Raw genomic sequence first — 26,645 nt, 5'->3', positions numbered from 1 at the left:
TGTGCATTAGCTAAAATAGCCACCTCTCCCAGTCTTGACAGACTACTCTCATGTAGGAGATGAACCTTGTCAATTAGCCTGGCCTGAGTACCTGGCTGCCTCTCAAACCTTTGTATTTGTCCATGCCACTGTCTTTGTTCTTAGTGAAGGTACAAGATCCATCAATGTCTCAGTCCACTTCCACCTGCAGACTTGTTACAAGCTGGAACCTCAAGTAGCAACTGGGAGAGTATGCAGTCAAATTCCTCAAGGGAGAAACTAGATGAAGGTTTTTTCTTGATCCTTCTGAACTAGGCCCTGGGGGAACAGTGGCAGAGAGAGCTCACACACACCTTTATAGAACTTCTCCTCTGTTTGCTATAGTTTTCCAGGTTTCATGGACACCAGCCCCACGGGCTTTCAGAGCTAGATGATCAGGCCCATCCCTCAGATGGGGAGAGATAAATTATGGTGTAGCCGGCAGCCCCAGCTTTTCTTCAGGAAGCAGCAGGGAGTTGGGGGTTCCCTTCTGATGGTATGGTGATGTGCCAGTTTGGGATTAGGGTGAGAGGTTGTCTCAGACTTTCCTACCTATTTCAGTTGTGGGTATTTTCTTATTTGTCCAAAGTAAAGAGCCACTTAGCTAGTTTCTGGATTTTTCTCAGGGACTTGCTCTGTGTGTAGCTGCTCATTTGGTGTGTCCGTGGGAGGGAGGAAGGTCAGGAGCCCCCTATGTCATCATCTTGGTTTCTCCCTGAGTGCAATTATTCATTAAGACTAGCCATTACTCATCCTTTTTACTGTGAGCTCACGTGAGTGGAGTCTTTCAGATGTTAGTACTGTGACAACTAAAAGGAACACGAGTGTATGTATTCTTGTGCCTTAAACTTTTTTTTTTCTTCTTTTTGGTCTTTTGAGGGCTGCACCCATGGCATATAGAAGTTCCCAGGCTAGGGGTCGAATCGGAGCTGCAGCTGCTGGCCTACATCAACGTGGGATCCAAGCTACATCTGCAACATACATGGCCGCTCACGGTAATGCTGGATCCTTAACCCACCGAGCAAGGCCAGGGATTGAACCTATGTCCTCATGGATACTAGTTGGGTTTGTTACCACTGAGCCATGATGGGAACGCCCTAATTTTTAACACAGTAAAGTCAACAGATATAATCTAGCTGATAAAGTTCTTTGGGGTTGTCAGTAATTCTTAAGAGCGTAAAGAGTTCCTGAGACCAAAAAGTATGACAACCATTGTTTTAAACCCCAGATCTTGAAAATGAACACTAATGTACAAAGTTTTATTGGAACACAGCCCTGCCCATTGACCACTGTACATTTATTATAAGGCTACTTTCTCAGTAGAATGGCAGGGTTTAGTAGTTGTGACAGAGACCATACAGCTGCAAAGTCTAAGGTATTTACGGTCTATCCCTCTTCAGCTAGAGTTGACACTGCAGGGTCACCTGAACCTCAATGAATCCACAGCAAGGTCTCCGCTCTCCTCCCCACCCCAACCCCAAATTCTTGGAGCTCAGATTCAAGAGCAATGCCATGAAACTGACTCTATGTCCAACGGTCATAGAGGGTTTATTTTTTTTTAATAATAAACAGTACATCTTAGTTTTTGGTAAACACATTGACATAATCAACAAAATACTCAGATGATTAAAGCTACACTTTATTTATTTTCTTTTTTGGCCACCACATGGCATAAGGCGTTCCTGGGCCAGGGATCAGATCCAAGCAGCAGTTGTGACCTCCTACACTGCAGTTGTAGCAATGCTGGATCATTTAACCCACTGCACCGGGCTGGGAATCAAACCTGCATCATGGAGGCTACAGAGATGGCACTGATCCTCTTGCACCACAATAGGAACTCCTAAAGCTATATTAAATTAAATTAATTAATGAATGTATTTATTTTTTTGTCTTTTTTTTTTTTTTTTTTTTAAGGCCCGCGCCCACAGCATTTGGAGGTTCCCAGGCTATGGGTTGATTCGGAGCTGCAGCCGCTGGGCTACACCACAGCCAGAGCAATACCAGATCCAAGCTGTGTCTGTGACCTACACCTCAGCTCATGGCAATGCTGGATCCTTAACCCACTGAGTGAGGCCAGGGATCAAACCCGCATCCTCGTGGATGCTAGTCAGATTCATTTCTGCTGAGCCATGATGGGAACTCCCCAATTTACATTTTAAAAAGCAGTATTTTATTACATAAAATTCTATGCAGAAAAAGTACCATAAGAGTTCCTGTCATGGCGCAGCAGAAGTGAATCCGACTAGGAACAATGAGGTTGCAGGTTTGATCCCTGGCCTCGCTCAGTGGGTTAAGGATCCAGCATTGCCGTGAGCTGTGGTGTAGGTTGCAGACGCGGCTCGGATCCCGTGTTGCTGTGGCTCTGGCATAGGCTGGCAGCTACAGCTCCGATTGGACCCCTAGCCTGGGAGCCTCCATGTGCCACAGGCGCAGCCCTAAAAAGACGAAAAAGAAAAAGAAAAAGAAAAAGTACCATAACTGTTCAAATTCATAGCAACTAAAATCTTTATTAACAGTTCAAAGCACAGTGCCAAAATCATTAACATTCAAAAATTTCACCAAAGGGGAAAAGTACTATAAAATGCACAGTTGTGAAAGCTACATTATTTTAAAACTGCTTCACACTGCAAAAAGAAAACCCTCGATGCCATACCTACCTCTCTCAAAATAACGCCATTTATGTTATAAACCACAAGCACGTCCACCAAAGACTGAAACTACTTTCATGAACTCAGTGGCCATATTGCGAAAAGGGCAACTTTTAAAGCTGCTGGGCTTTATACAGTGGGACTGCCACACAACAGACCTCAGGGAATCCTTACACAGACAGTGTGTGAATTACAGAGATTGTAATGGAATGAGAGCAGCTTGCTCTCCAGAGACTACAGCCCAGAAAACCCAACAAAAAGCACAGTCAAACAGGGACACCGACAGATCATGTGCCTGTGGATGTGCAAAATTCAAAAGTCCAAGTTACTCCTACAACATGTCTAAAGTGCCTCAGAATTCACACTGATCCCACACCAGTTTTCTTCCAGTTTGGGTCACATTTTTCTGCTTTCTAAAGCAGATATTTTTTCTGTTTTGGCTAATTTATATATACTAGTTTATGTTAGAAATGGTAAAAATGAAAACTCTGTTCTAATTTTTTAAAGATCACTTCTTAAGAATAGTTTCTAGATGTTTCTATGCCACCTTTATGGTTCTGGTTTCTTGTTTATTTAGAAGGAGTAAATTTACCTTGCTGGCTTTCTTCCAGGCTAATTTACGCATTTTTGGAATGTCTCTCTACTCCACGGGAGGCCGGGCAGGATTCCCCAGGCGCTCATGGGCAGGCTCTGCCTCTTCACTCTTTTTAGGTGCAGCCCCTGCTGAGTCTTCTTCCTCACCCCTCCTGCCATCACGGCCCCCCTCAGAGGGTCTTCCACCACATTCGAGGGTTCGGATGCAAGTTCTGGGCTGATACGGCTGTGAGCCCAGCCGGTCCTGCCAGGACAGAGAGCATGTCATTCTTCCAACAGCCAGAAACACAGGAGAGGCAACAGCTCTATTTCTAAGTCCTGAAAGTTCTAACTATCTAAAGAAAGTCAGTCTTACAGCTAAAATATCAGCCCTTTTCACATCTATCTCAGAAACCAGGACTGTGAGATGAAAAACAACAAGCCATGAAAAGGAAGATGCTTAATATTTAAAATAACCTGAAAGAAAGTAAAATCAGTATTTGGGAAAATGTTACTGCTCAAACCTAGAATACTCTGTGGAAAAAGGGTAATAACGGCATATACCCCTCCTGTCTGGGAGATGAAAACACACACATGCAAACCCATCGAGCAGGGTGGATGCAAAGTCTGAAACAAAATGAGGCATGGCCTCGCCGAGAGATGGTTTCTTGGAGCTATGATCTGAGCAGTCACAAACATTTGTAATAGGCAATTTCTATGCATCTTGTTGGTAACTGCCCCCTTTACAGAAAATATGAATCAGTCGCCATATTAAACTTTAGAGGTGGTGGGATAAAAAAATTACTGAATAAAGTACATGAAATAAAAGGAAATTGCTTCAGGGCATGAGGAGAGGGAAGCCAGAGAAGGACCAAGTGACTCTGCAGGCAGGACCAGCCTTGGGGAAGCCAACCAGCTCTACCGGACCTAGCCCTGCAGCTGAAGGGAGGGAGCGACTGACCAGCTTCCAGCCCTGAGGGAGGGTCTGTCTCCATGGGAAGAGCACCAGCCTTAGCCTGCACAGCCATCGGCCATCTGGGAGCCAAGGACAGTGTCCTCCTGCTGTGTCTGCAGAACTCACCACCCACCTTTACCTACTCCTAGGCTGTGTGTGGAGGCCTCACAGGCACCCCCACAAGGTCATCAGTGTTCTGTTCCTTAACATGGGCCTGGCCCAAGAGAAGAGTGTGAAAGGGCTTGGCAGGTGCAGGATCGGAATCCCTGTGTAGACAGCAGCAGGCTTCACATACTGCCTCTGTCTGGGGCCGGAACCTTGGCTCTGCTTTCCCAGGGTCATGTCTGTGTACAGACAGATCCAGAAGCATGTCATAGCCCAGCAAGCCTCACAGGAAAGGAGCTATTCTACCCAAGGCACCTCATAATCACTGCAGCCTCACAGAAAAAAGGCATTGAGTCAGAACCTGTGCCCTGGGTGGGGGTGCTGTAAGGAGGAGAAGGTCTACAAGATGCGGCCCCTTGCCCTCTCCTTTGGGGCAGAGCATGTATTCAAGGGCAATAAGGCCTGATGGAGCCTGACCGTCAGGGCTTCTACTTCAGCAACTAGGGAGCAGACCCCGTCCCTGACAGGGCGACCACAGCCACAGAGCAGAGAGGAAGCCCCACATCCAGCACAGGCTCTGTGATAATGGCCAGCACACCCTGAGGAAAGGTGTGGCTGCTGTGTGTCCATCCCAAAACCAGCCCTCCCAGAAAAGCACTGCATAAACACTGGAAAACCAGGGATGCTCCCACATAAAAACACACCTTCAAGACCACACTAGACAACTGTTTCTCCTGAAATCACAGAGACAGAGAAAGTTAAATAAAATAAAAAGGTAGAGGAAAATCTCCCAAACATAAGAACAAGAGAAATCTTCTGAAAGAACAAATAATGAAACAGAGCTCACCAGGCTACTAGACCCCAAGTTCAAAAAGGAGGGGATAAGAAAGCTAGGCAAATCAAGAAATATCATTGATAAAAATGCAGATCACTATAACAAGGAACTAGAAACTATAAATAAAAAAATACTACAATTGCTAAGATAAATCTAGAATCAATCTAGAAGCAACAAATGCAGACTAAGTGACACAGAAGAATGAATAAGTGATCAGGAAGATAGAATAATGGAAATCACACAATCAGAACAGTGAGCAGAAAAACAAATTAAACAAACAAACAAACAAAAAACCAAAAGCAACACATGAGACCTATGGGATAATATAAAACCTGCCAGCCTACACATGGTAGGGACTGCAGAAAGAGAGACAGAGAGAGAGAAGAAGATTGAAAATGCACATGAAGAAATTATGGCTGAAAATTTCCCAAACCGAAAGGAAAGATATCTAGGTACAGGAAGCACAGAGGGTCCCAAACAAGATAAACCCAAACCCAGACCTATACCAAGATACATCATAATTAAAATGGCAAAAGTGAAAGAGGATTCTAAAAATAGCAACAGAAAGAGAGCTAGGAGTTCCCATCGTGGCTCAGAAGAAATGAATCTAAGAACCTTGAGGTTGCAGGTTTGATCCCTGGCCTTGCTCAGTGGGTTAAGGATCCAGCATTGCCATGAGCTGTGGTGCAGGTTGCAGATGCAGCTCGGATCCAGTGTTGCTGTGGCTCTGGTGTAGGTCGGCAGCAACAGCTCCAATTAGACCCCGAGCCTGGGAACCTCCATATGCCGTGGGTGTGGCCCTAAATAGATAAAAGACAAAAAATAAAAACAAAAAGAAAAAAAAAAGAAAAAGAGCTAGTTAAAAGGGAACTCCATAAGGATAAAAGCTGATTACTCTTCAGAAACTGTGCAGGCCAGAAGGGTATGGCATGACATATTCAAAGCCCTGAAAGAGAAAAACCTGGAACTAGGATACTCTGCACAGTAAGATTATCATTTAGAATAGAAGGAGAGAGAAAGAATTTCTCAGTGAAGCAAAAACTAAAAGAATCCAGCAATATTAAACCTACCCTGAAAGAAATATTGTAGGATCTTCTCTGAGTAGAAAATAGGCAAAGATCTATAGGAAAGGGAAAATCACAATAGGAAAGGCAAATATAAAATGATGGAAGATCATTTAAATGAACTAATACATTGATCAAAAAACAATCCAAAAAATTGTAAAAGTGATTATAACTATAACAGGAAAAGGAATGAAAATGTAAAATAGAACATCAAAATCACAAAGTGTAGGGGAGACAGAAGTATAAAAATGTAGATATTTAAAATTGTGTTCAAACTTGAATAACTATCAGTTTAAAAAAAGCAGATACAGTTATGGGTTAAGATACTTGAACATACTTGAAGTCCAAGGTAATCACAGATAAAAAATATACAATAGATTCACAAAAACCAAAAAGAAAGAAACTCAAGCACACCACAAAAGAAAATCATCAAACCACAAAAGGAAAACCAAAAAGAAGAAATGAGCAAATAACTACCCCTTCCCAAAAAAAACCAACCTGAAAAACAAGGATTAAAATTACAGTAAGTACATGCTTGTCAATAACTCCTTTAACTGTCAATGGAATAAATGCTCTGATCAAGTCAGAGTGGCAGATTTGGATTAAAAAAATAAGAACCTACAATGTGCTGCCTACAAGAGACTCACTTCAGGGTGAAAGACACATATAGACTGAAAGTGAGGGGATGGAAAAAAGATATTTCATGCAAATGGAAATGACAAGAAAGCAGGGATAGCAATATTCAGATAAAATAGACTTTGAAACAAAGGTCATAAAGAAAGACAAAGAGAGGGAGCTCCCATTGTGGCTCAGCAGGTTACAAACCCAACTAGTACCTATGAGATGTGGGTTTGATCCCTGGCCTCACTCAGTGGGTTAAGGATCCAATGCTGCTGTTAACTGTGGTGTAGGTCGCAGAGACATGGCTCAGATACCATGTGGCTGTGGCTGTGGCATAGGCCGGTAACTGTAGCTCTAATTCGACCCCTAGCCTGGGAACTTCCATATGCTGTGGGTGCAACCCTAAAAAGCAAAACAAAACAAACAAACAAAAAAACGCAGCCAAAAAACCCTCCCTGCAAACAAAAGTCCAGGACTGTCCAGTGTCAGTGGGGAATTCTATCACACATTCAAAGAACCTACACCTAAACTTCTCAAACTCTTCCAAAAAGTTGAGGAGGAGGGAACTCTCCCAAATTCATTCTATGAATCCACCATCACCCTGATACCAAAACCAGACAAAGACACTACCAAAAAAAAATTATAGCACAATATTTCTGATAAATATATATGCAAAAATCCTAAAAATATTAGCATATCAAATCCAACAATACATAAAAAGGATCATACATCATAATCAAGCTGGATTCATTCCAGGGTAACAAGGATGGTTCAACATATGCAAAATCAATGTGATACACAACATTAACAAAAGGAAAGACAAAAAACCACATGATTATCTCAGCAGATGCAGCAAAAGCATTTGACAAAATTCATGATAAAAACTTGTCAAAGTGGGTATAGAGGGTATATCTCAACATAATAAAAGCCATTTATGACAAACCCACAGCTAACATAATAATCAATTGTGGAAAGCTGAAAACTTTCCTGCTAAATTCAGGAACAAGACAAAGATGTCCACTCTCACCATGTCTATGCAACACAGTACTGGAAGTCCTAGCCATAGCAATCAGACAAGAAAAAGAAATAAAAGGTATCTACATTAGAAAGGAAGAAGTAAAACTGTCATTATTTGTAGATGACATGATAATTTGTATGGAAAAACCTAAGACTTCCACACAAAAAACTATTAGAACTAATAAATGAATTCAGCAAGATGGCAGGATACAAGATTAATATATAGAAATCTGTTGCATCTCCTAAAACTAAAAAACATCAGAAAGAGAAAGTAAAAAAAAATCATCTCACTTAAAATTGTGTCAAAAAAATTAAATACCCAGGAATAAACTTGACCAAGGAGGTGAAAGACTTATACACTGAGAACTATAAAACATTGATAAAGGAAATTAAAAATTGATTGGATTAGGGAGATGTAGTACACATACACAATAGAATACTACTCAGCCATAAAAAAGAATAAAACAATGCTATTTGCAGCAACATAGATGGAACTAGAGACTCTCATACTGAGTGAAGTCAGAAAGAGAAAGATAAATACCATATGATATCACTTACATCTGGAATCTAATATACAGCACAAATGAACCTTTCCACAGAAAAGAAAATCACGGACTTGGAGAACAGACTTGTGTTTGGCAAGGGGGAAGGGAAGAGAGTGGGATGGATTGGGAATTTGGGGTTAACAGATGCAGACCACTGCCTTTGGAATGGACAGGCAATGAAATCCTGCTGTATAGCACTGGGAACTATGTCTGGTCACCTATGATGGAGCATAAATGTGAGAAAAAAGATTGTATAGTTGTATGTGTAACTGGGTCACCATGCTGTACAGCAGAAAACTGACAAAACCCTGTAAACCAGCTATAATGAAAAAAAAAAATTTGATTCTCTGAGGAAGATGACGTTGGTGTCATTTCAGGACTTGGTGCCCTCTCACTGGACAAGATTAACTGCTCTGCACATACAGACTGTGCAGGGCAGAGAATGCCCAAGGCAAGGTGGGACCCCCGGGTAACTCCTCCGACAGTGTGTGCAGTCTCTGACCTCAAGACAACTTGAGACTCTTGGTTAATAAAGAATTTCTGTCTGGAAAAACAGCTGTACAACTCCAGAACTACCAGAACTCCAGTTTATACTTTTAGCAGACAAAAACAAATGACAGAACCTTGTTTCCCAAGCGCTCCCTCCTGGGCGCCAGTCCGTCGTCACTCCTCTCCCTTCCTGGTCTCTCTGCCGCCTCCACAGGGACACGCCCATCCTGGCTCCCTCTCTTGCCTCTGTCTGGGGTGAATCCTCTGCCCCATCTCGGCTCCTCCTCACTTCTTCCTGAAAACTTGTCCAACCCAGAGTGAGCTCTGTGCCTTCTGTTTTCATCCAAGTAGTGTCTCTCTGCTTCCAGTTCTTTTTCTTGGCATCTTCTCTCCATGTCCCTTTGCTCTTTATCACTGTCATTTTGTGACCTGTGAGTCAACACAGATTATCAGTAACCCTAGGTAAACTGCGTGTCAACTACCTGTCTTCCTTGCCAGACAAGAAGTTCAAAAACAGGCAAGGGAATATGTAAGCTTGCTTATCACTCAAGTGCCAAGTCTGCAGGTATTCAATTTGAAAAGATGGATAAACAATAACAGTGACAGTATTTATTGCTATAGTTGAGTGGCCCTCATAGTGTAACAGGCACTATGCTAAGGCACCATATATACATAATTTTATAATTCTCAGTAAATACAATCCTCCCCTTTTTTACAGATGAAGTAATAAGACTAGAAGTGGTCAAGGGACTTTCCTTATGGCCCTGATGCTCATCCATCAGGACACAAAGCTGGTGTTTTCAGCTGTTTCTGCTCCAAGCAGAGCTAAAATTAACTGAAAATTGAATGGCCATCATTAACAAGTCAACAAATAACAAATGCTGGAGAGGGTGTGGAGAAAAGGGGACCCTCCTGCACTGTTGGTGGGAATGTAAATTGGTACAACCACTATGGAAACAGTACGGCGGCACCTCAGAAAACTAAATATAGAACTACCATATGACCCAGAAATCTCACTCCTGGGCATATATCCAGACAAAACTTTCCTTGAAAAAGGCGCATGCACCCATATGCTCACTGCAGCACTATTCACAATAGTCAAGACATGGAAACAACCTACATGTCCATTGACAGATAAATGGATTAAGAAGATGTGGTACATATACACAGTGGAATACTACTCAGCCATAAAAAAGACCAAAATAATGCCATTTGCAGCAACATGGATAGAACTACAGACTCTCATACTAAGTGAAGTAAGTCAGACGAGAAAGACAAATACCATATGATATCACTTATGTCTGGAATCTAATAGACAGCACAAATGAATCTTTCCACAGAAAAGAAACTCATGGACTTGGAGAACAGACTTGCAGTTGCCAAGGGAGAGAGTGGGATGGACTGGGAATCTGGGGTTAATAGATGAAAACTATTGCATTTGGAGTGCATAAGCAATGAGATCCTGCTGTATAGCACAGGGAACTATATCTAGCCACTTATGATGGAGCACGATGGAGGATAATGTGAGAAAAGGAATGTGTGTATATATATGTGTGTATACGTATATATGTATGTGGGGGGGGGACTGGGTCACTTTGCTATGCTGTAGAAATAAACTATGATGGAAAAAATAAACATCTTTTAAAAAATTAACTGAAAATTAATGCATGTACATATCAAACTGATAAATGAATAGGAAGCAAACAAGTGGCCGCTTAGCTCCTCTGCTTCTTATAGTCCTTCTCTCCACGAGCCTCACATACTGCCTCTGGCTCCCTGCACACAAATGCAGCAGGTTGATGGGAACAAAAAGATCTATAAGCACAAATTCATGCGAGAAACATGACAAAGACACCGCTCTGCTATAAGCAATAACACCAGAAGTGACTGTAACATAAACTAGAGTGCTAAAAGATCACAGATTTGGTAGTCATGCATAAATTAATTTTATAAACAAACCGAAAAACCAGAACTCCCCAAAGAAGAAAAAAAGTTATCAGAACTCTGTGCAAGGAAGGCAGTAAGAAGCTGTTCAGGTTACTATGATTCTGGGCAAACAGCAGCCTAATCCCACGACCTTGCCATCTCCCCTCCAAACTCCAATCCACTTTCAGCCACCCTATGAGCAGAAGGGTCCAGGACTCCACAAGGATCCAGATGCAGCACATGGCTAGGAGCTCTGGGTCAGTGACCCTTGACTGGGACACAGGGGCAGCAGCGAGGGGTCCTTGCTTATAGACTGCTCTAAGTCTTGTCCCCAGAGCACACTGCTCAAGCTCTTCTCATGAGCAGGAAGAGGACCCCCACCCCCCACCCCGCCGCCCAGAAAGGGCCAGCAGGCACCAGCATCTCCAGCTGCTGGGCAAATCCTGTGGGACCAGAGGGTTAACCACCCCAACAACAGAATGATGGCACCTGGGACTCTACTGCCAATGAGTTCTAGCCCCTCAAAAGCCGGGCTCTCCTCTTTACAATTCTGCAGATAAACTGAAGGAGGTCTGGAAGATCAAACGGGCATAACATCTCAAGACACGGAGGAAAATCACAAACTGATGAACATCACCAAGGAAAAGAGACTGGGAAGAAGATGGTGAAGACAGGGAATGCAAATACAGGGACCCGAGAGGGGGCAGGAGGGGGGAGAAAAGGGGACAGTCCCAGAGTATTTCCTGTCTGGAGGCAGCCTTGAGCACTGATGGTGAACGGTTCACTGTCAGCCAACCACTGACCACAGAGAAACAAAAATGTGGACAAGCACATTCCAGCAAAAATCTGAATTCCAAGTATATTATGAAACGCAAGAACTCATACTGACAAAGGACATGCAACCACTCAATGGCAACCTTGGATGCTGAAGGGGGCCAGAGAAACGAGCAGAGCTCACGGTTCTGGGAGTTCCTCCAGTGAACTCTCTGAGGGCCTGGGTGTCACGCCTGCACAGCTGGGACCTGGTTCTCGGCTCCCACCTCCAAAGTCAATCTCTTCTCCTCTTTCCTTAGGGTTCTCAGCGCCTGGCTCTTCTCCCTTTTCTGGTTTCTTGAGAAGCTGAGAAATTAAAATGCTGGTAAAATATCACTTTAAGAGTATATTATAAAGGAATGTATGTAATAAATAACTTAAAATATACACCAATATTGAGCCCAAATGTTCGAATAGCAAAAAACGTATCATAAAGGTCCGATGAACAGGTTTTTGGTTAAATACACCAGGGAACATTCAGTCAAATAAATGTTTTGTACTCATGAAAAATGCTTTAGAATAGCTGATGTAATGAAAAGAATATTAATGTATAAAAGAATGTTACAAAGAATGATCTGATTTCTATGTATGTGCTGATTCACATACAGAGAAAAACGTCTAAAAGGCTTACAACACTGTGGTAAGAGTGATTATTTCAGAGTTCCTGTTGTGGTGCAGTGGAAATGAACCCGACTAGGAACCATGATGTTGCCGGTTCGATCCCTGGCCTCGCTCAGTGGGTTGAGGATCTGGCGTTGCTGTGAGCTGTGGTGTAGGCTGCAGACAGGGCTCAGATCTGGTGTTGCTGTGGCTGTGGTGCAGGCCAGAGGCTGCAGCTCTGATTAGACCCCTGCCCTGGGAACCTCCACATGCAGGTGCAGCCCTAAAATGCAAAAAAAAAAAAAAAAAGAAAGAAATAATTCCTTTCATGCATTAAATGACCCTCCTAAGTGAATGCATCAGTCAAAGGAAAAATTGGGGCAAGAGATAACAGAAACCACTGCTGCTACCCCAAATAAATGAGACAACCCACTTCTAAGAGTTAGCATTCATAGAGAAAGGCCAGTATATCCAAAACCAGTGGGTTTCAAATACGTAGTTTTTAGTCAGGAAATCTTCCCTCAGAGGCAAATATAAGCAGAGCCCAATCTATGACATTTAAACGTGGGCTCCTCTGGGTGAAGTGCTCCTGTCACAACAGGACATGGGTCTTCCACCCACGTGGTCCTCCCCAACACAGCATGCCCAAGGAAACTCATGGAACACAGTTCGAGAACCCCTGCTGTAGCACAGAGAAAAAGAACTAGAATAGTAAAAGACGACACTAACTGAAAATGTTCTTAAAGTTCTAAAAAGCTAAATACCTAAAAGGTAGGTATTTAAAAACAAAAAGTGAAAAGTGTCCTCAAAATTACCTTCACCCTTACTTCTTTCTCAGCAGTTTTCTTTTGCTTTTCTGAAGCTTTCTTCTTACATCTCTCCTCTTCCCGGCGTCGTCTTTTCTCTTCTTCCCGTAAGCGTTTCTTTTCCAACTCCCTCCTCCTCCGTTCTTCTCGCTTTTCTTCTCGAATTCTCTAAAGGTGTGGAAAGTATGTGTATAAACTGTCTGCGTGGGCATGACAGAAACAGGAGGGCTACTCATCAGTAAAAGGCCAGACCTACCTGCTTTTCTAACTTTCTATTTTTAATATATTCCAAAAGAGGTGTGGTTCTTCTGGCTAAAATACAAAAATTGCGATGTAGTAATCAACTCTAAAATAAGATTTCCTTTTTTAAGTACTTGCTTTCAATTTAATATTTTAAATAATGAGGGGAAGAATTATTTTAAAACCTACACAAGCATACCCTGTACTTGCAAGAATTCTTTCTCCATCACTACAGTCAAGCAGTTTGGCAGCACTGACAATCCGACACACACAAGGCATTTAATTCCTGACCCTAAGGGAGGTGCATACACCACTCACAAAAACGGTAGAGTAGCAAAAAAGCAAAATGAATACAATAAGCTTCCCAAATGTTATGAATATTTTCACTTTTTTTTTTTTTTGGCTATTTTAGGGCCGCACCCACAGCATATGGAAGAGATTTCCAGGCTAGGGGTTGAATTGGAGCTATGGCCACCAGCCTACACCACAGCCACAGCAACGTGGGATCTTAGCCATGTCTGCGACTATTCATTCAGAAGCATTATAACTTTGAAACAAAATGAATGTAATTGAAAACTCAGGCATTCTCCATCAGCAGATGCCAGAAATATTTTCCCAATTTGCCATCTTGTCATTCTTTTATCAAAACTGAGAAATAGTTTACATTTCTGCCAAGCCTGTCACATGTGTCAGTATTTTACAATAATAATGAAAAGGAATATGTACTCTATAAATACGTGTCTCAATGAAGTAAAGAGAAAAATGAGCAAAACAGACCAATAAGTTCTCTTGTCTTTGCCTCTACATCTCCCAAAAGAGTTTCAGGATTGGCACTAGCTTTCTCCTCCTCCACACAGTAAGTCTCTAAAAACTTCTTATATTCTGGATCTGTAAATTAAAACAGAAGGAAAGAAATATACTCCTCCCTATATGCAGGAGAGGAGTTATATTTGATCAATGTGTTTAATCTGGCAGTTTCACAAGCCAGCATTTGAAAAAGGACTGACCATCTTCAATGCTTCCAGTTTTGGTATCTTTTTTCTTTAGCTTCTTTTTGGCTATCTTCTGGAATGGAGCAAATTCTACCACTGCAGGATATTCTAGGCCTTTAACAGGAAACAAATTACAAAAGCCATTCTGAAATTCTACTGTACTCATTTTAAGACAATCCTCTGGTTTACTTAAGTGTGATAGCATTGACAATATTACTATTTAAACTATAATTTAATTACACTTTCAAATAGCAGTAATCTTGGCACATTGAACTCCAGATTTAAACAAAGGATGAGCAATTATTTACTAAATAAAACAATTCCTCATGTTGTAGTAGTGGTTATGTGACTGAATACATTAAAAATTCATCAAACTGCATACCTTAAAATGGGAATTTTTACCATATGTAACTTATATCTCAATAAACCTTATCATTTCCTCACCAAAGAGTTTATCTTGGAATACCTTTAAACAGGTTTCATAGTAACATCTTAATTTTTTTTTTTTTGTCTTTTTGCCATTTCTTGGGCCGCTTCTGCAGCATATGGAGGTTCCCAGGCTAGGGGTCTAATCGGAGCTGCAACTGCCAGCCTATGCCAGAGCCACAGCAACGTGGAATCTGAGCCGCATCTGCAACCTACACCACAGCTCAAGGCAACGCCAGATCCTTAACCCACTGAGCAAGGCCAGAGATCAAACCCGCAACCTCATGGTTCCTAGTCGGATTCATTAACCACTGAGCCATGATGGGAACGCCAACATCTTAAATTTTTAAATTTTAAAAAATTAACTATTTGCTGTATAATTTCAAGGTAATTACATTGCTTAGAAGAGACACTCAACTAAGAGAGAGGGCTTCAAAGAATGCACAAATATTCAGGTAAGATGTGCTCCAAACAGAAAAATTTAGAAAGTCACTTAAAAATGATTTTGTTTTTACATGGGGCTGGGGGGGGTGGTGTCAAGAACAAACATATGGAACAATGTTCAGCAAGAGAATCTTTTTTTTTTTTTTTTTTTTTTTTTTTTTGCCGCACCCATGGCATACAGAGATTCCCAGGCTAGGGGTCTAATCGGAGCTACAGCCACTGGCCTACACCACAGCCACAGATCCAAGCCATGTCTACAACCTACACCAAAGTTCACAGCAATGCTGGATCCTTAACCCACTGAGCAAGGCTAGGGATTGAACCCATGACCTCATGGTTCCTAGTTGGATTCGTTTCCACCGCACCACGGCAGGAACTCCCAGTAAGAGAATCTTAATCAAGAGATGGAATACTTCCACCTTGGTACTAAACCCACTGAGTAATCACTTTTATGTTTGTCAGATGACCATGAGATTTTAACTTTCATTTATCTGGAAGACACTTTTGTGCTACCCTCAACTACCCAGGATAAAGTCAAGAACCAGGAGGAGAGCAAGGCTTCAGATGGGACAATTCTGATTCATTTTCAATGCTGCATCCACAATGCCTAGCACATAGTACTAGGATAAAATAATAATTCACTTACCTAGAAAACTCATATGAAAAAACCTCACTCTTTGATGATAATACATCAATAGGTTGTCTGCTAGATCAAAAGAACTGCTAGAAGTCTTTGGTTCATATATAATTTTAATTTTTAACATAAACACATGATCACAGTAAGTTAATCACTTCTTTTCCCCCGCTGCACCCATGGCATATGGAAGTTCCCAGGCCAGGGATCAAACCCGAGCCACAGCAGGGACCCAAGCTGCTTCAGTGACAATGCCAGATCCTTAACTTGCTGCACCACAAGAGAACTCCCATAGTCAAAAATTTATAACTTATTAGAGTCTAAGAACTTCTTAATTAAAGCTCACAAACATCCAGCAAAACTTAACTGATACACTTATAAATTTATTATAATAAAAAGTTTAAAAAGCCAATGACCCAACCTTTACTGTCAATGAAGATATATCCATCAAAACGATCTCTAAAAAGAAGGATGTCATCAGGATTTCTGAAATTAATGTATGCTCTTGAGTAGAGATGAGGATAAAGACTGAAAGAAGAGATAACAATTCACATGGTTAGTAAAAAACTTAAGACTATTTTGGGGGGGCCACACCTGTGGCATATGGAAGTTCCCGGGCCAAGGACTGAATATGAGCTGCAGCTGGGACCTATGCCACAGCTCAGGCAATGCCTGGTCCTCAACCCACTGTGCTGGGCTGAGAACTGAACCCTCGCCACCACAGAGACAACACCAAATCCTTAACTTGATGCACCACAGCGAGAACGCCAAGACTTCTTTTAATTTTGTCTTTTCTTTTTTGGATACAACAAACAAAAGATCCTTTGCTGATTTAGAGAACGCATTTAGGTATCTTAAGAGCACATGGCATTGGGTCCACAAAATAACCAAGCCTTCCTCCCCTATTGCACAGCTACCAACATCCTTCACAGGCAAGAATTTTAACCTCAATTTACAGATGAGAACACTGAGGCTCAGTGAAGTTACGTATTTGCAGAGGGTGAGGTGAGTTAAAAGGTGGGACTGGGATTCCAATTTGAGTCCAGTGCCTGACCACCTATAACTGCACTAGTCTTCCTAAACTTTAGTCATTTGAAAAATCATCTTTGGGGTTCCCATTGTGGCTCAGCAGGTTAAGAACCTGACATAATCTCTGTGAGGATGCGATTTCAACCCATGGCCTTGCTCAGGGGGTTAAGGAACTGGTGTTGCCACAAGCTGAGGTGTAAGTCAAAAATGCAGCTCAGATCTTGTGCTGCTGTGGCACAGGCCTACAGCTGCAGCTCCAATTAGACCCCTAGCCTGGGAACTTCCATATGCCACAGGGGTGGCCATAAAAAGAGAAAGAAAGAAAGGAAGGAAGGGAAGAAGAAAGATCATCTTTATGTTGGGTTTATATGGCTACCATAAAGTTAATATGGCTACCATAGTAAGACCTCATGATACTGAAGACAAAAATAATAATAAAATGTGAACATCACTAAAAATCACACGGTGAAAATCTCTAAATTCTAGCTGAACTGTCACCTGTTACAGAGATAATTTAAGGTCTGCTTTCTCTGTGATAATAAAAAGGAGGCTTCGAAGTGTTAGTGTTGTCAGAAACTTGTTCCTACCAAGCTGTAACAGGGAACTGAGAAAGGCAGAACTTGGAGGGGGTGAGTTGGGGATGGGGATGGGAATGATGGAAGAGAGCACTAGGAGTCTGAATATTTTGTTTCTTTATCTGGTGTTAACTACATGGGCATATTCACGTGTGAAAATGCGTTAGGTTACACATCTATTATTTATTCACTTTTGTTATATCGACACAATTTACTTTAAAAGGCTGTATGAAGTAAGGTTTAGCGATACTCAAAAAATAAGTAATATATTGTTAGACCACTTTTCTTTTTAGACTATCCTGGTGCTATAGAGATATTCAAATCTATTTTAGGGAAATTTAATGATCTGCCTAAAAACTTGCAGAAATAAAAGATCTGCACTGATTTAGGGGTACATGACGGAAAGAAGAAGGAAACAGATGGCCTCTAATAACTATATTACTTTTTTGGGGGTCTTTTGTGTGTGTGTGTGTTTGCCTTTTCTAGGGCCACTCCTGTGGCATATGGAGGTTCCCAGGCTAGGGGTCTAATCAGAGCTGTAGCTGCTGGCCTTTGCCATAGCAACGTGGAATCCAAGCCGCGTCTGCGACCTACACCACAGCTCACAGCAAGGCCAGGTCCCTAACCCACTGAGCAAGGCCAGGAATCGAACCCGAAACCTCATGGTTCCTAGTCGGATTCATTAACTACTGAGCCACGACGGGAACTCCTAATAACTATATTACTTTACCATCGGATGGCAATGCCTCTGAGAGCCTTTTCTCTCTCTCTCTTTTTTTCCTTTTAGGGCCTCACTCGCAGCATATGGAGAGTCCCAGGCTAGGGGTCAAATCAGAGCTGTAGCTGCCAGCCTAAGCCACACCCAAAGCAACACAGACCGCGTCTGCAACCTAAACCACAGCTCACCGCAACGCCAGATCCAAATCCTTAATCCACTGATAGAGGCCAGGGATCCAACCCACAACCTCACGGTTCCTAGTCGGATTCGTTTCTGCTGTACCATGATGGGAACTCCTCCCCCACCCCTCAGTTTCTTAATGTTCGTAAAATCTCACCTGAGATCAGCAGTAAAGAACTCAAAGTAATCGTGTGCGGGCAGGGGCTGGAGCTGCTCTTCCAACTGCTCCCTGGTGAGGCTGGGAGGGAGCCGCCGGACAACCACCTGGGGGAGAAACGCCGGCTGGGTTATTCATTAGTGCTGTTATTGACTTCAATTACCTGAAAACTTGGTCACCCGTGTTTATGCTCAGAGTAAAACCTAACCCACAGGTCCAGCAGAAACGCGCGTTTTAGGTAAGGTAAGAAATATATGCATAGAGAATATGGCTGTCAAAAGATAAGGAGGGCTGAATAAGAGATCCATGAGGTCAGAAAAGGTTGAGCATAGCAACCCTTTTTCATGAAATCATTTCTTTAAAGCTACACAACTGTTGGCAGGTGCCCGGGTTGAATTAAAAAAAAAAAAAAAAGCAGCCGTCCTCCACTCTCCCTGCTAGAAGGTTGGACCAGCAGCAGCAAAACACTGGTGCATCTTTCTTGCCGCCGAGAGAACCCCACCTGCGTGGACACCTTCCGCCTCCTGCCTGCAAGGTCCACCGCGTCCACTCTCCAGAGCCACCAAGCTGCCCGGCTCTGCTCTCCCAGCCCCGCCGACTCCCCTGGACCAGACCCGACCCTATGCAGCCCCAACGGGAACAGAGATTGAACAGACTTTGCTTCCTCCCGACGCAGAAAAGATAGCGTCAAAGCGCGTTGAAAACCCGATTCCGAAGTTCATTCCGCTCCAGCGCCGCGGCGCTGCTGGGGCAGCTGGGGTCAGGTCGCTGACCGCGGTGCTGAAGCGCTCGCGGCCTCGCTCGAACGCAGAGCTTTCTCATCCTTGGCCCCGCCCATCGCCCCCAACTGCTCAGGCCCGACCTCTTCTCGCGAGGTTTGCAGGCACCGCCCCGTCCCCACATCTCGCGCACCTTGCTCAAAACCGTTCTCTTTTCCTCGCGAGGTTTGCCTCCGTTTCCCCCACTACCGGAGGACGGGGCCAGTGGCGTCTCGAGCTCTCGCCGCAGAGATTCCTGGCAGATTTGGATTTCCGCAGGCAAAGCCTTCTCCCTCCCGCTCGGGCCCCGCGCAACAACGGCCACCCTGGGGCCTTCGCCGCCCTCCTTTTCGGAGCGCATCCCGCACCCGTCACAGAGCCGCCGCTGCTGCCTCGCCTCCGGGCCGAAACCTCGCGAGAATTGGGCCGCCCCCACCCAGCCCGAGCCGTTCTGAAGCCGCACGCCCCCCTACCCAGGTCAGAACGGGCTCAGGTCTGCCTCCCTCGCCCTGCCCTCCGCCCAGTACGACAATAGCCGCCGGGTCCGCTGGGTCCATGGGCTGGCGGGGGCGAGGTGCGACTCCTGGGCGTGCGTCTGGCCGGGACCCCTAATCGTGAGCGGGCAGGCCCTGGACCCGTGGGGGCGGCCCCTGGAGAGCGGTCAGCGCGTGGCCAAGCCCGCTGCGCCGGTCGTGAGCCCGACTTAGGAGGGTCTAGGGGCGAACAAGGGGTCAGAGACCTCGCCCATGAGCGGGTCAGCGGGAAATTCCAGGCCGGAGCACTTGTTTTCAAGCGGGAGCCTTTCAGGGGGCCCTGTAGGGCTGAATGTGTTTCCCACGGAGAAAAGCTGGCCATTTGGCTCAACATTCCTGAGAATTACATAGACGTGCTTAAATCCATGTTTAAGTCAATCCAGTACTTTATCCCTGAACTGTTCACTACTTACGAACACACTTGAAATGTGTCATTTTAAATGGACTAAAAGGCTGAAAAAGCAGTTCCAACTTCCAAACTGAGTTCACTAAAACCCCACAAAGCGCCAGGAGCTGTTTTCAAAAATTCATCAAGTCTAAAGGAATCCCGTTAGGAAAACATCTATGAGCAAGTTGCACATACTAGCTCCATAGTTTCCTTTCTAGCTCCAATCAGCTCAGTATTGGAAGCCCAGTTATGCTGATCAGAAGCCCTTATCATGACAAAAGGAAAATATGGTTGCCAGACAAAATATCACTTATTACATCCTGAGAGTAGGAGGTAGGGGCAGAAGGGGCTGATGGTGGGAAATGTGGAAACAATTCATTTTAAAAATTTGAATGTTTCAGCAGTCTTTAAGCGGGGAGCATATATTTGGAATATCTTTTAAAAAAAAACAAACCTGCTCTTAATCTATTTGCAGATGTTCCCTAATTTCTAAATATCCAAATTAAATCATCTAATTCAATATCTAATTTTGGCTCTTTAGTGATGTTTCTAGATTGAAATAATAAAAAGGGTTCTTTTTTCTTCTTCTTTTTTTTTTTTTTTTTTTTTTTGCTTTTTAGGGCCGCAACCGTGGTATACGGAGATTCCAGGCTAGGGGTCTAGTCCGAGCTACAGCTGCCGGCCTACGCCACAGCCACAGCAATGCCAGATCAGAGCGGCATCTTCCACCTACACCACAGCTCATGGCAACAAGAGATCTTTAATGCACTGAGCAAGGCCAGGGATCGAACCTGCAACCTCATGGCTCCTAGCTGGATTATTTCCGCTGCGCCATGTCGGGAACTCCAAGGATTCTAACTTATATCTCACATCTACTTGAAGTTTCAATGGAATCAATTACTAAGTTAAAACCCACCAAAGTTATCAAAATAGAGAAAAGAGCTCCAGTCCTCAGCTTCTCATTAGGCCCCATTGTGTGCAGTGCCCTGTGATACTTCTTGTACTCAGATTCTGCCCCCACTACTGTAAGGCTATGGCTTATGCTGTGGCCTCTGCCTCAAATGCCCTGCCCACCTTCCTACAGACCTCTCAGCCAAACTGAACTGCCCCAGCCAAGGTGGCTTCATTTGAAATTCCCTAGAAACTTGAGCTCACCTCCATCTACCATGTACTACTTTACACTCAACACTCAAAGAACAGTCCCTACAACCCAGAACTGTGATGTCACTCAAGCAGGAACTGTGTCTTTGTTCAACACAGTAAATGTTGTGTCCCAGCCCACTCTGGATCCGCACCTATAGGCACTTGCGTGTTTGCTGGATGCGTTATTTCTTGTAAATTTACCAAGCAAAATGGTGAAATTTTTGCTCTTCCCACTGTAACTGCTACCACTGTCAATTTTTAGAGACCCCTGATCCTTTACTTTCTGTTATTACAATTAAATTTCTGTAAATGTTTCACAAAAATGACAAAAGTTTAGAATTCAGGTTTGTCTGATGAAATTATTATTGGGGGGGGCCTGCAGCCACAGCATATGGAAGTTCCTGGGCCAGGGCTTAAATCTGAGCCAAAGCTGTGACCTATGCCACAGCTGGGACAATACCAGATCCTTCTAACCCACGGTGACGGGCTGGAGATCGAATGCATGCTGCCATGGAGACAACACCGAATCCTTAACCTGCTGTGCCACAGCAGGAACTCCTGATGAAATTATAAGGTTTTATAATTCAAATTTCATGACATAGTGAAATATACTTGTAAAGCCGCTTATGGTTTTATATGAAAAAAGTATAGCACAAAGAAAATCTTGCTTCCTACACATTACCCAGCAGGCTTTAAAATATACACAGAACTACATCTAAAACAAAGCAGAATTACATAATCTCTAAATATCAGTGAATACAGTAAGTAACTTTGCTTTTGCTTAACTGAACCCTTGAATGTGGTCCTGGGTAAATGCTTGTCCCAGGAAGTTACTTTTTACTCCAGAGCACTCTAATTGAGGGATGACAATGGCTTACAGCAACTGGCGATCATGATGACAGCACAGTCACTCTGAAGTTAGCAAGGTGGCTGACTTTTTAGGAAACTAGGCATCATTATGAGATACTAGAGAACTGGGTAGTAGTATACATTACAATTATACATTACCTTTTTTGGCACTCTCTGAAGACTAAACATTGGTATTAAACTGTTGATGTGAAAAACAGCTTAATGTCTTGAAGCTTTGTCTTGTATGTCTTAAAGTACTACTGTCAACAGTCAGTGCTAAGGCCTGCAAGGTGGCTCCGGAGAGGTGGCTCAGCGTTAAGAAATTCCTGGATTAGCCAGATGATGGAGCAGGAAGTTCCTGAGCTCACCTCCTATCACGAGCACACCAGAATCACAAGTTTTGGCAGAATCGTCAATGAAAAACATCAGAACCTATCAGAAAAGATCTTCCACAACTAAAGACATAAAGGATGAACCACAAGATGGCGATGAGAGGCGGACTTGTGATATAGCGAAGTCCCATACCCCACCCCCTGGGGGGGGGGCCAACTCACAAACTTGAGAATAATTTTGTTGCAGAGGTTCTCCCTAAGGAAGGAGAGGCTAAGCCCCGCGTGGGGTTCCCCAGCCCAGGGATCCTGCATCAGGAAGACAAGGCCCCAAAGCACTTGGCTTTGAAGGCCAGTGAGACTTACTTTTGGGGGAGCCAGAGGGCTGTAGGAAATAGAGCCTTCATTCCTAAAGGAAGCACACAAAACCCTCACACGCCTCAGGGCCCAGCACAGAGGCAATAACTCGATAGGAGCCTGCTGCTGATCTTGGAGAGTCTCCTGCAGGTCACCCTGAAATTCTAGCTAGAGCAGTTATGCAAGGAAAAGAAATAAAGGGAATCTAAATTGGAAAGGAAGAAGTAAAACTATCTCTATTTGCAGATGACATGATCCCTATTATGCAGAAAATTCTAAAGAATACATACACACAAAACTTTAAAGCTAATAAATACATTTAGGATACAAAGTCAACAAATACAAATCAGTTGTATTTCTATGCACTAGGAATGACAATCCAAAAAGGAAACTAAGAAAATAATTCCATTTAGAATAGTATCAAAAAAAACCATTTAGGAATAAATTTAACAAAGGATGTGAAAGACCTATGTAATGAAAACTACAAAATACTGCTGAAAGACATTAAAAACAAATAAATGAAAAGACATCTTGTGTTTATGGATTTGACATGATATTAAGAAGACAGACAAATTCAAAGAAATTTCTATCAAAATCTCAATGGCTTTTTTACTTTCCATAAATGGAAATAAAAATTCTAAAGTTCATATGGAAATTCAAGGGATCCACGACAGGCAAAATAAGCCTGAAAAAGAACAAAGTTGGAGGACTCACAGTTCCCAATTTCAAAACTTACCATAAAACTACAGTTACCAGGAGTTCCCATGGTGGCTCGGTGGAAATGAACCTGACTAGTATCCATGAGGACATGGGTTCAATCTCTGGCCTCGCTCAGTAGGTTAAGTAAGGAACTGGTGCTGCCATGAGCTGTGGTGAGGTCGCAGGTGTGGCTCACAAAACTGGCATTGCAGTGGCTGTGGTGTAGACCGGCAGCTGCAGGTCCAATTCGACCCCTAGCCTGGGAACTTCCATATACCATGGATGGGACCCTAAAAAGACAAAAACAAACAAAACCCTACAGTTACCAAAACAGTGTAATACTAGTTTAAGGATACACATATGGACCAACAAAAGAGAATTCAAATACCAGAAATAAACCCTCATATTTATCATCAATTCAACATGGATGCCACCCGACAACTCAACATGAAAAGGAGTGTCTCTTCAAGAAATGGTGCTGGGAAAACTGAACATCCACATGCCTTTAACTTTCACATTTAAGAAAAAATTAACTCAAAATAGACCAAGGACATAAATTTTAGATCCAAAACTGTAAAATCTCAGAAAACATAAGCAAAACTCTGATTTAGAAAGAGCTTCTGATTTAAAGAAAGTTTCCTTGGATTTAGAGTTTCTTAAATATGACACCAAAAGCACAGCCTATAAAAGTCAAAGACAAAAGAAAAAATAGACAATTGGATTTCATTAAATTAAAAATTTTTGGAGTTCCTGTCGTGGCTCAGTGGCTAACGAATCCAACTAGGAACCATGAGAACACGGGTTCAATCCCTGGCCTTGCTCAGTGGGTTAAGGATCCGGCGTTGCCATGAGCTGTGGTGTAAGTTGCAGATGCGGCTCAGATCCCACGTTGCTGTGGCTGTGGCGAAGGCTGGCAGCTACAGCTCCGATTCAGCCCCTAGCCTGGGAACCTCCACGTTCCGAGGGTGTGGCCCTAGAACAGGCAAAAAGACACGCACACACACAAAAATAATAAATTAATTAATTAAAAACTTTTGTGGGAGTTCCTGTTGTGGCTCCATGGGTTAAGACCCTGATGGTGTGTCTCTGAGGATGCAGGTTCAATCCCTGGCCTTACTCAGTAGGTTAAGGAAAAAAAAAAAAAACCTCACAAAGAAAACAATAAAAAAAATAGGCAAAGGATTTGAACAGACATTTATCCAAAGAAGATATACAAATGGCCAATAAGCACAGGAAAAGATCCACTTCCACCTACTATGATGGCTGTAGTAAAAAAATTTTTAAATTTAAAAAATTAAAACACACACACACACACACAAGAAAAAGCAATGGTGAGGATGCAGAGAAACTAGACTCTTCGTCCACTGCTGGTGGGAAGGTGAAAGGTGCAGTGCAGCCACCATCAATAAAGTTCTCCAGCTCCTCAAAAAGTCAAGCACAGTATTATATGCTCCAGCATTTCCACTCCCAGGTATATAACTAAAAACAGAGACTGAGATAATTATATGCCCCTGTTCACACCAACAAGTGAAAACAAGCCAAGTGCCCATCAACGGGTAAATGTGGTAAACACAAATATAATGGAATGGTAGTCAGCCATCAAAAGGAATGATGATCTGATACAAAGCTACAACATATATTAATCTTGAAAACACTATGCTAAACAAAATAAACCTTTCACAAAAGAACAAATATTGTTATGATTCCACTTACATGGAACTATCTAGAACAGGCAAACTCTGTGACAGAAATGAAAGGTTCCTGGGGGCTGAGCAAGGGACCAGTGCAGAATTACTGCTCTAGTAAGCACAAAACTTCTGTTTGGAATGATGAAAAAAAGTTGGAAATAAATGCCACTGAATTATACACTTGAAAATGGTTTGAGTGGCTGCCTATCCACACATGTGCACACCTTCTCAGAGCATTAAGGTTTACAGAGATTGGAACTGAGGCAGAGTTGCCCCTGCCCGCAAAGCCCTATCTTGATCTGATGTTGTACAGCTGTTACCAAGAGAGATGCATTATTAACTCAAGTCTCCAGTTTATGTTACATATATTTTACCAAAATAAAGGAAAAAATGCAGAAGAAAAAAACAAATGGATGGGGTCGTGTCACAGGGACAAAGGAGCCAAAGCTGAAACAATTGAAGCTACAAAATAAACATTAGTATAGAGTTGGAGTTCCCGTCGTGGCGCAGTGGTTAACGAATCTGACTAGGAACCATGCCGTTGCGGGTTTGACCCTTGGCCTTGCTCAGTGGGTTAGGGACCCGGCATTGCCATGAGTTGTGGTGTAGGTCGCAGACGCGGCTCGGATCCTGCATTGCTGTGGCTCTGGCAAAGGCCGGTGGCAACAGCTCTGATTCAACCCCTAGCCTGGGAACCTCCATATGCCACAAGGAGTGGCCCTGGAAAAGACAAAAAGACAAACCCCCCTCCAAAAAAAAAAAAATTAGTATAGAGTTATAACTTAGAATATGTGTATACATGAGTCTAAGCTGGATAAATAAATAAATGGGAGAAGAGATGAAATTTCATTACAGGAGAATTCCCGTATGTGCAGCTATTCTGCCTCTCCTCTCCTCAGGGGATGGAGCTTAAACCCCTTCTCTAAGTGCAGGCGGGCTGGACTTAGCAACTTGCTTTGGAGAATACAGCGTAGAAAGGGGAAAACAGTACACCGCAGTGGAGAAGCCTGGCTGTCATCACTGTCACCAAGAAATCAGGTCAACACCTCCTGCGGTAAGTCATGCTGCCACCCCCGACATGATGTGATGAGAAAGGTACTTCACACTGATGGTGTTTTTTCCCTCAAATCACAGTCCAATCATGAGAAATACTTAAACTGCGGGACATTCTACAAAATTCCGGACAACTCCTCTCAAAACTGTCCAGGTCACGAAAGACAGTCTGAGACACCATCACATCTGGGAAGAGCCTGAGGAGGTGTGACAGCTAGGTGCAGTGTGGCCCCTGGAGGCAGGCACAGAAAGACGTTAACGGAACATCTGATGAAATCCAAAAAGAGGCCTGGGGTTTAGTTAAGAGAAACCAACATGTAACAACAGGGGACACTGGGTGAAGGTATAGAGGGGCTCTCTGTACTATCCTCACAGGCTTTTTATACACCCAATATTAGTCCAAAATAAAAGTCTATTAGAAAAGAAAAAAGATGTAAG

General features: G+C 43.1%; 1 protein-coding gene across 18 annotated transcripts; it reads right to left on the bottom strand.

Annotated features, from left to right (window-relative positions):
* Positions 1–1,547: 1,547 nt before the first annotated feature.
* On the bottom strand, positions 1,548–19,582 carry UPF3A (UPF3A regulator of nonsense mediated mRNA decay). Of its 18 annotated transcripts, none has more exons than XM_021065994.2 (11): positions 19,323–19,582; positions 18,411–18,517; positions 16,173–16,279; positions 14,263–14,361; positions 14,033–14,143; positions 13,272–13,327; positions 13,025–13,183; positions 11,755–11,915; positions 9,005–9,299; positions 3,259–3,504; positions 1,548–1,864 (listed from the first exon to the last, which is right to left on the bottom strand). In XM_021065994.2, the coding sequence occupies exons 1-10, from the start codon at positions 19,527–19,529 to the stop codon at positions 3,307–3,309; spliced, it is 1,500 nt and encodes a 499-aa protein (XP_020921653.1). In that variant the 5' UTR covers positions 19,530–19,582; the 3' UTR covers positions 1,548–1,864; positions 3,259–3,306. The 18 variants fall into 18 exon arrangements, with proteins under 18 accessions (XP_020921653.1, XP_084838549.1, XP_084838558.1 ...); XM_084982423.1 differs by having other exon boundaries at positions 13,037–13,183; XM_021065993.2 differs by lacking the exon at positions 1,548–1,864 and having other exon boundaries at positions 2,506–3,504.
* Between the last annotated feature and the right edge of the window lie 7,063 nt (positions 19,583–26,645).

Source organism: Sus scrofa, chromosome 11 (assembly GCF_054392235.1).
Source record: "Sus scrofa isolate SSC_HxYL_T2T_F1_AM1 chromosome 11, Sscrofa_HxYL_maternal_Yorkshire_Landrace_v2.0, whole genome shotgun sequence".
Lineage (NCBI taxonomy): Eukaryota > Metazoa > Chordata > Mammalia > Artiodactyla > Suidae > Sus > Sus scrofa.
The sequence above is the reverse complement of the archived record's forward strand: the minus strand, read 5'-3'. Positions and strand labels throughout refer to the sequence as shown.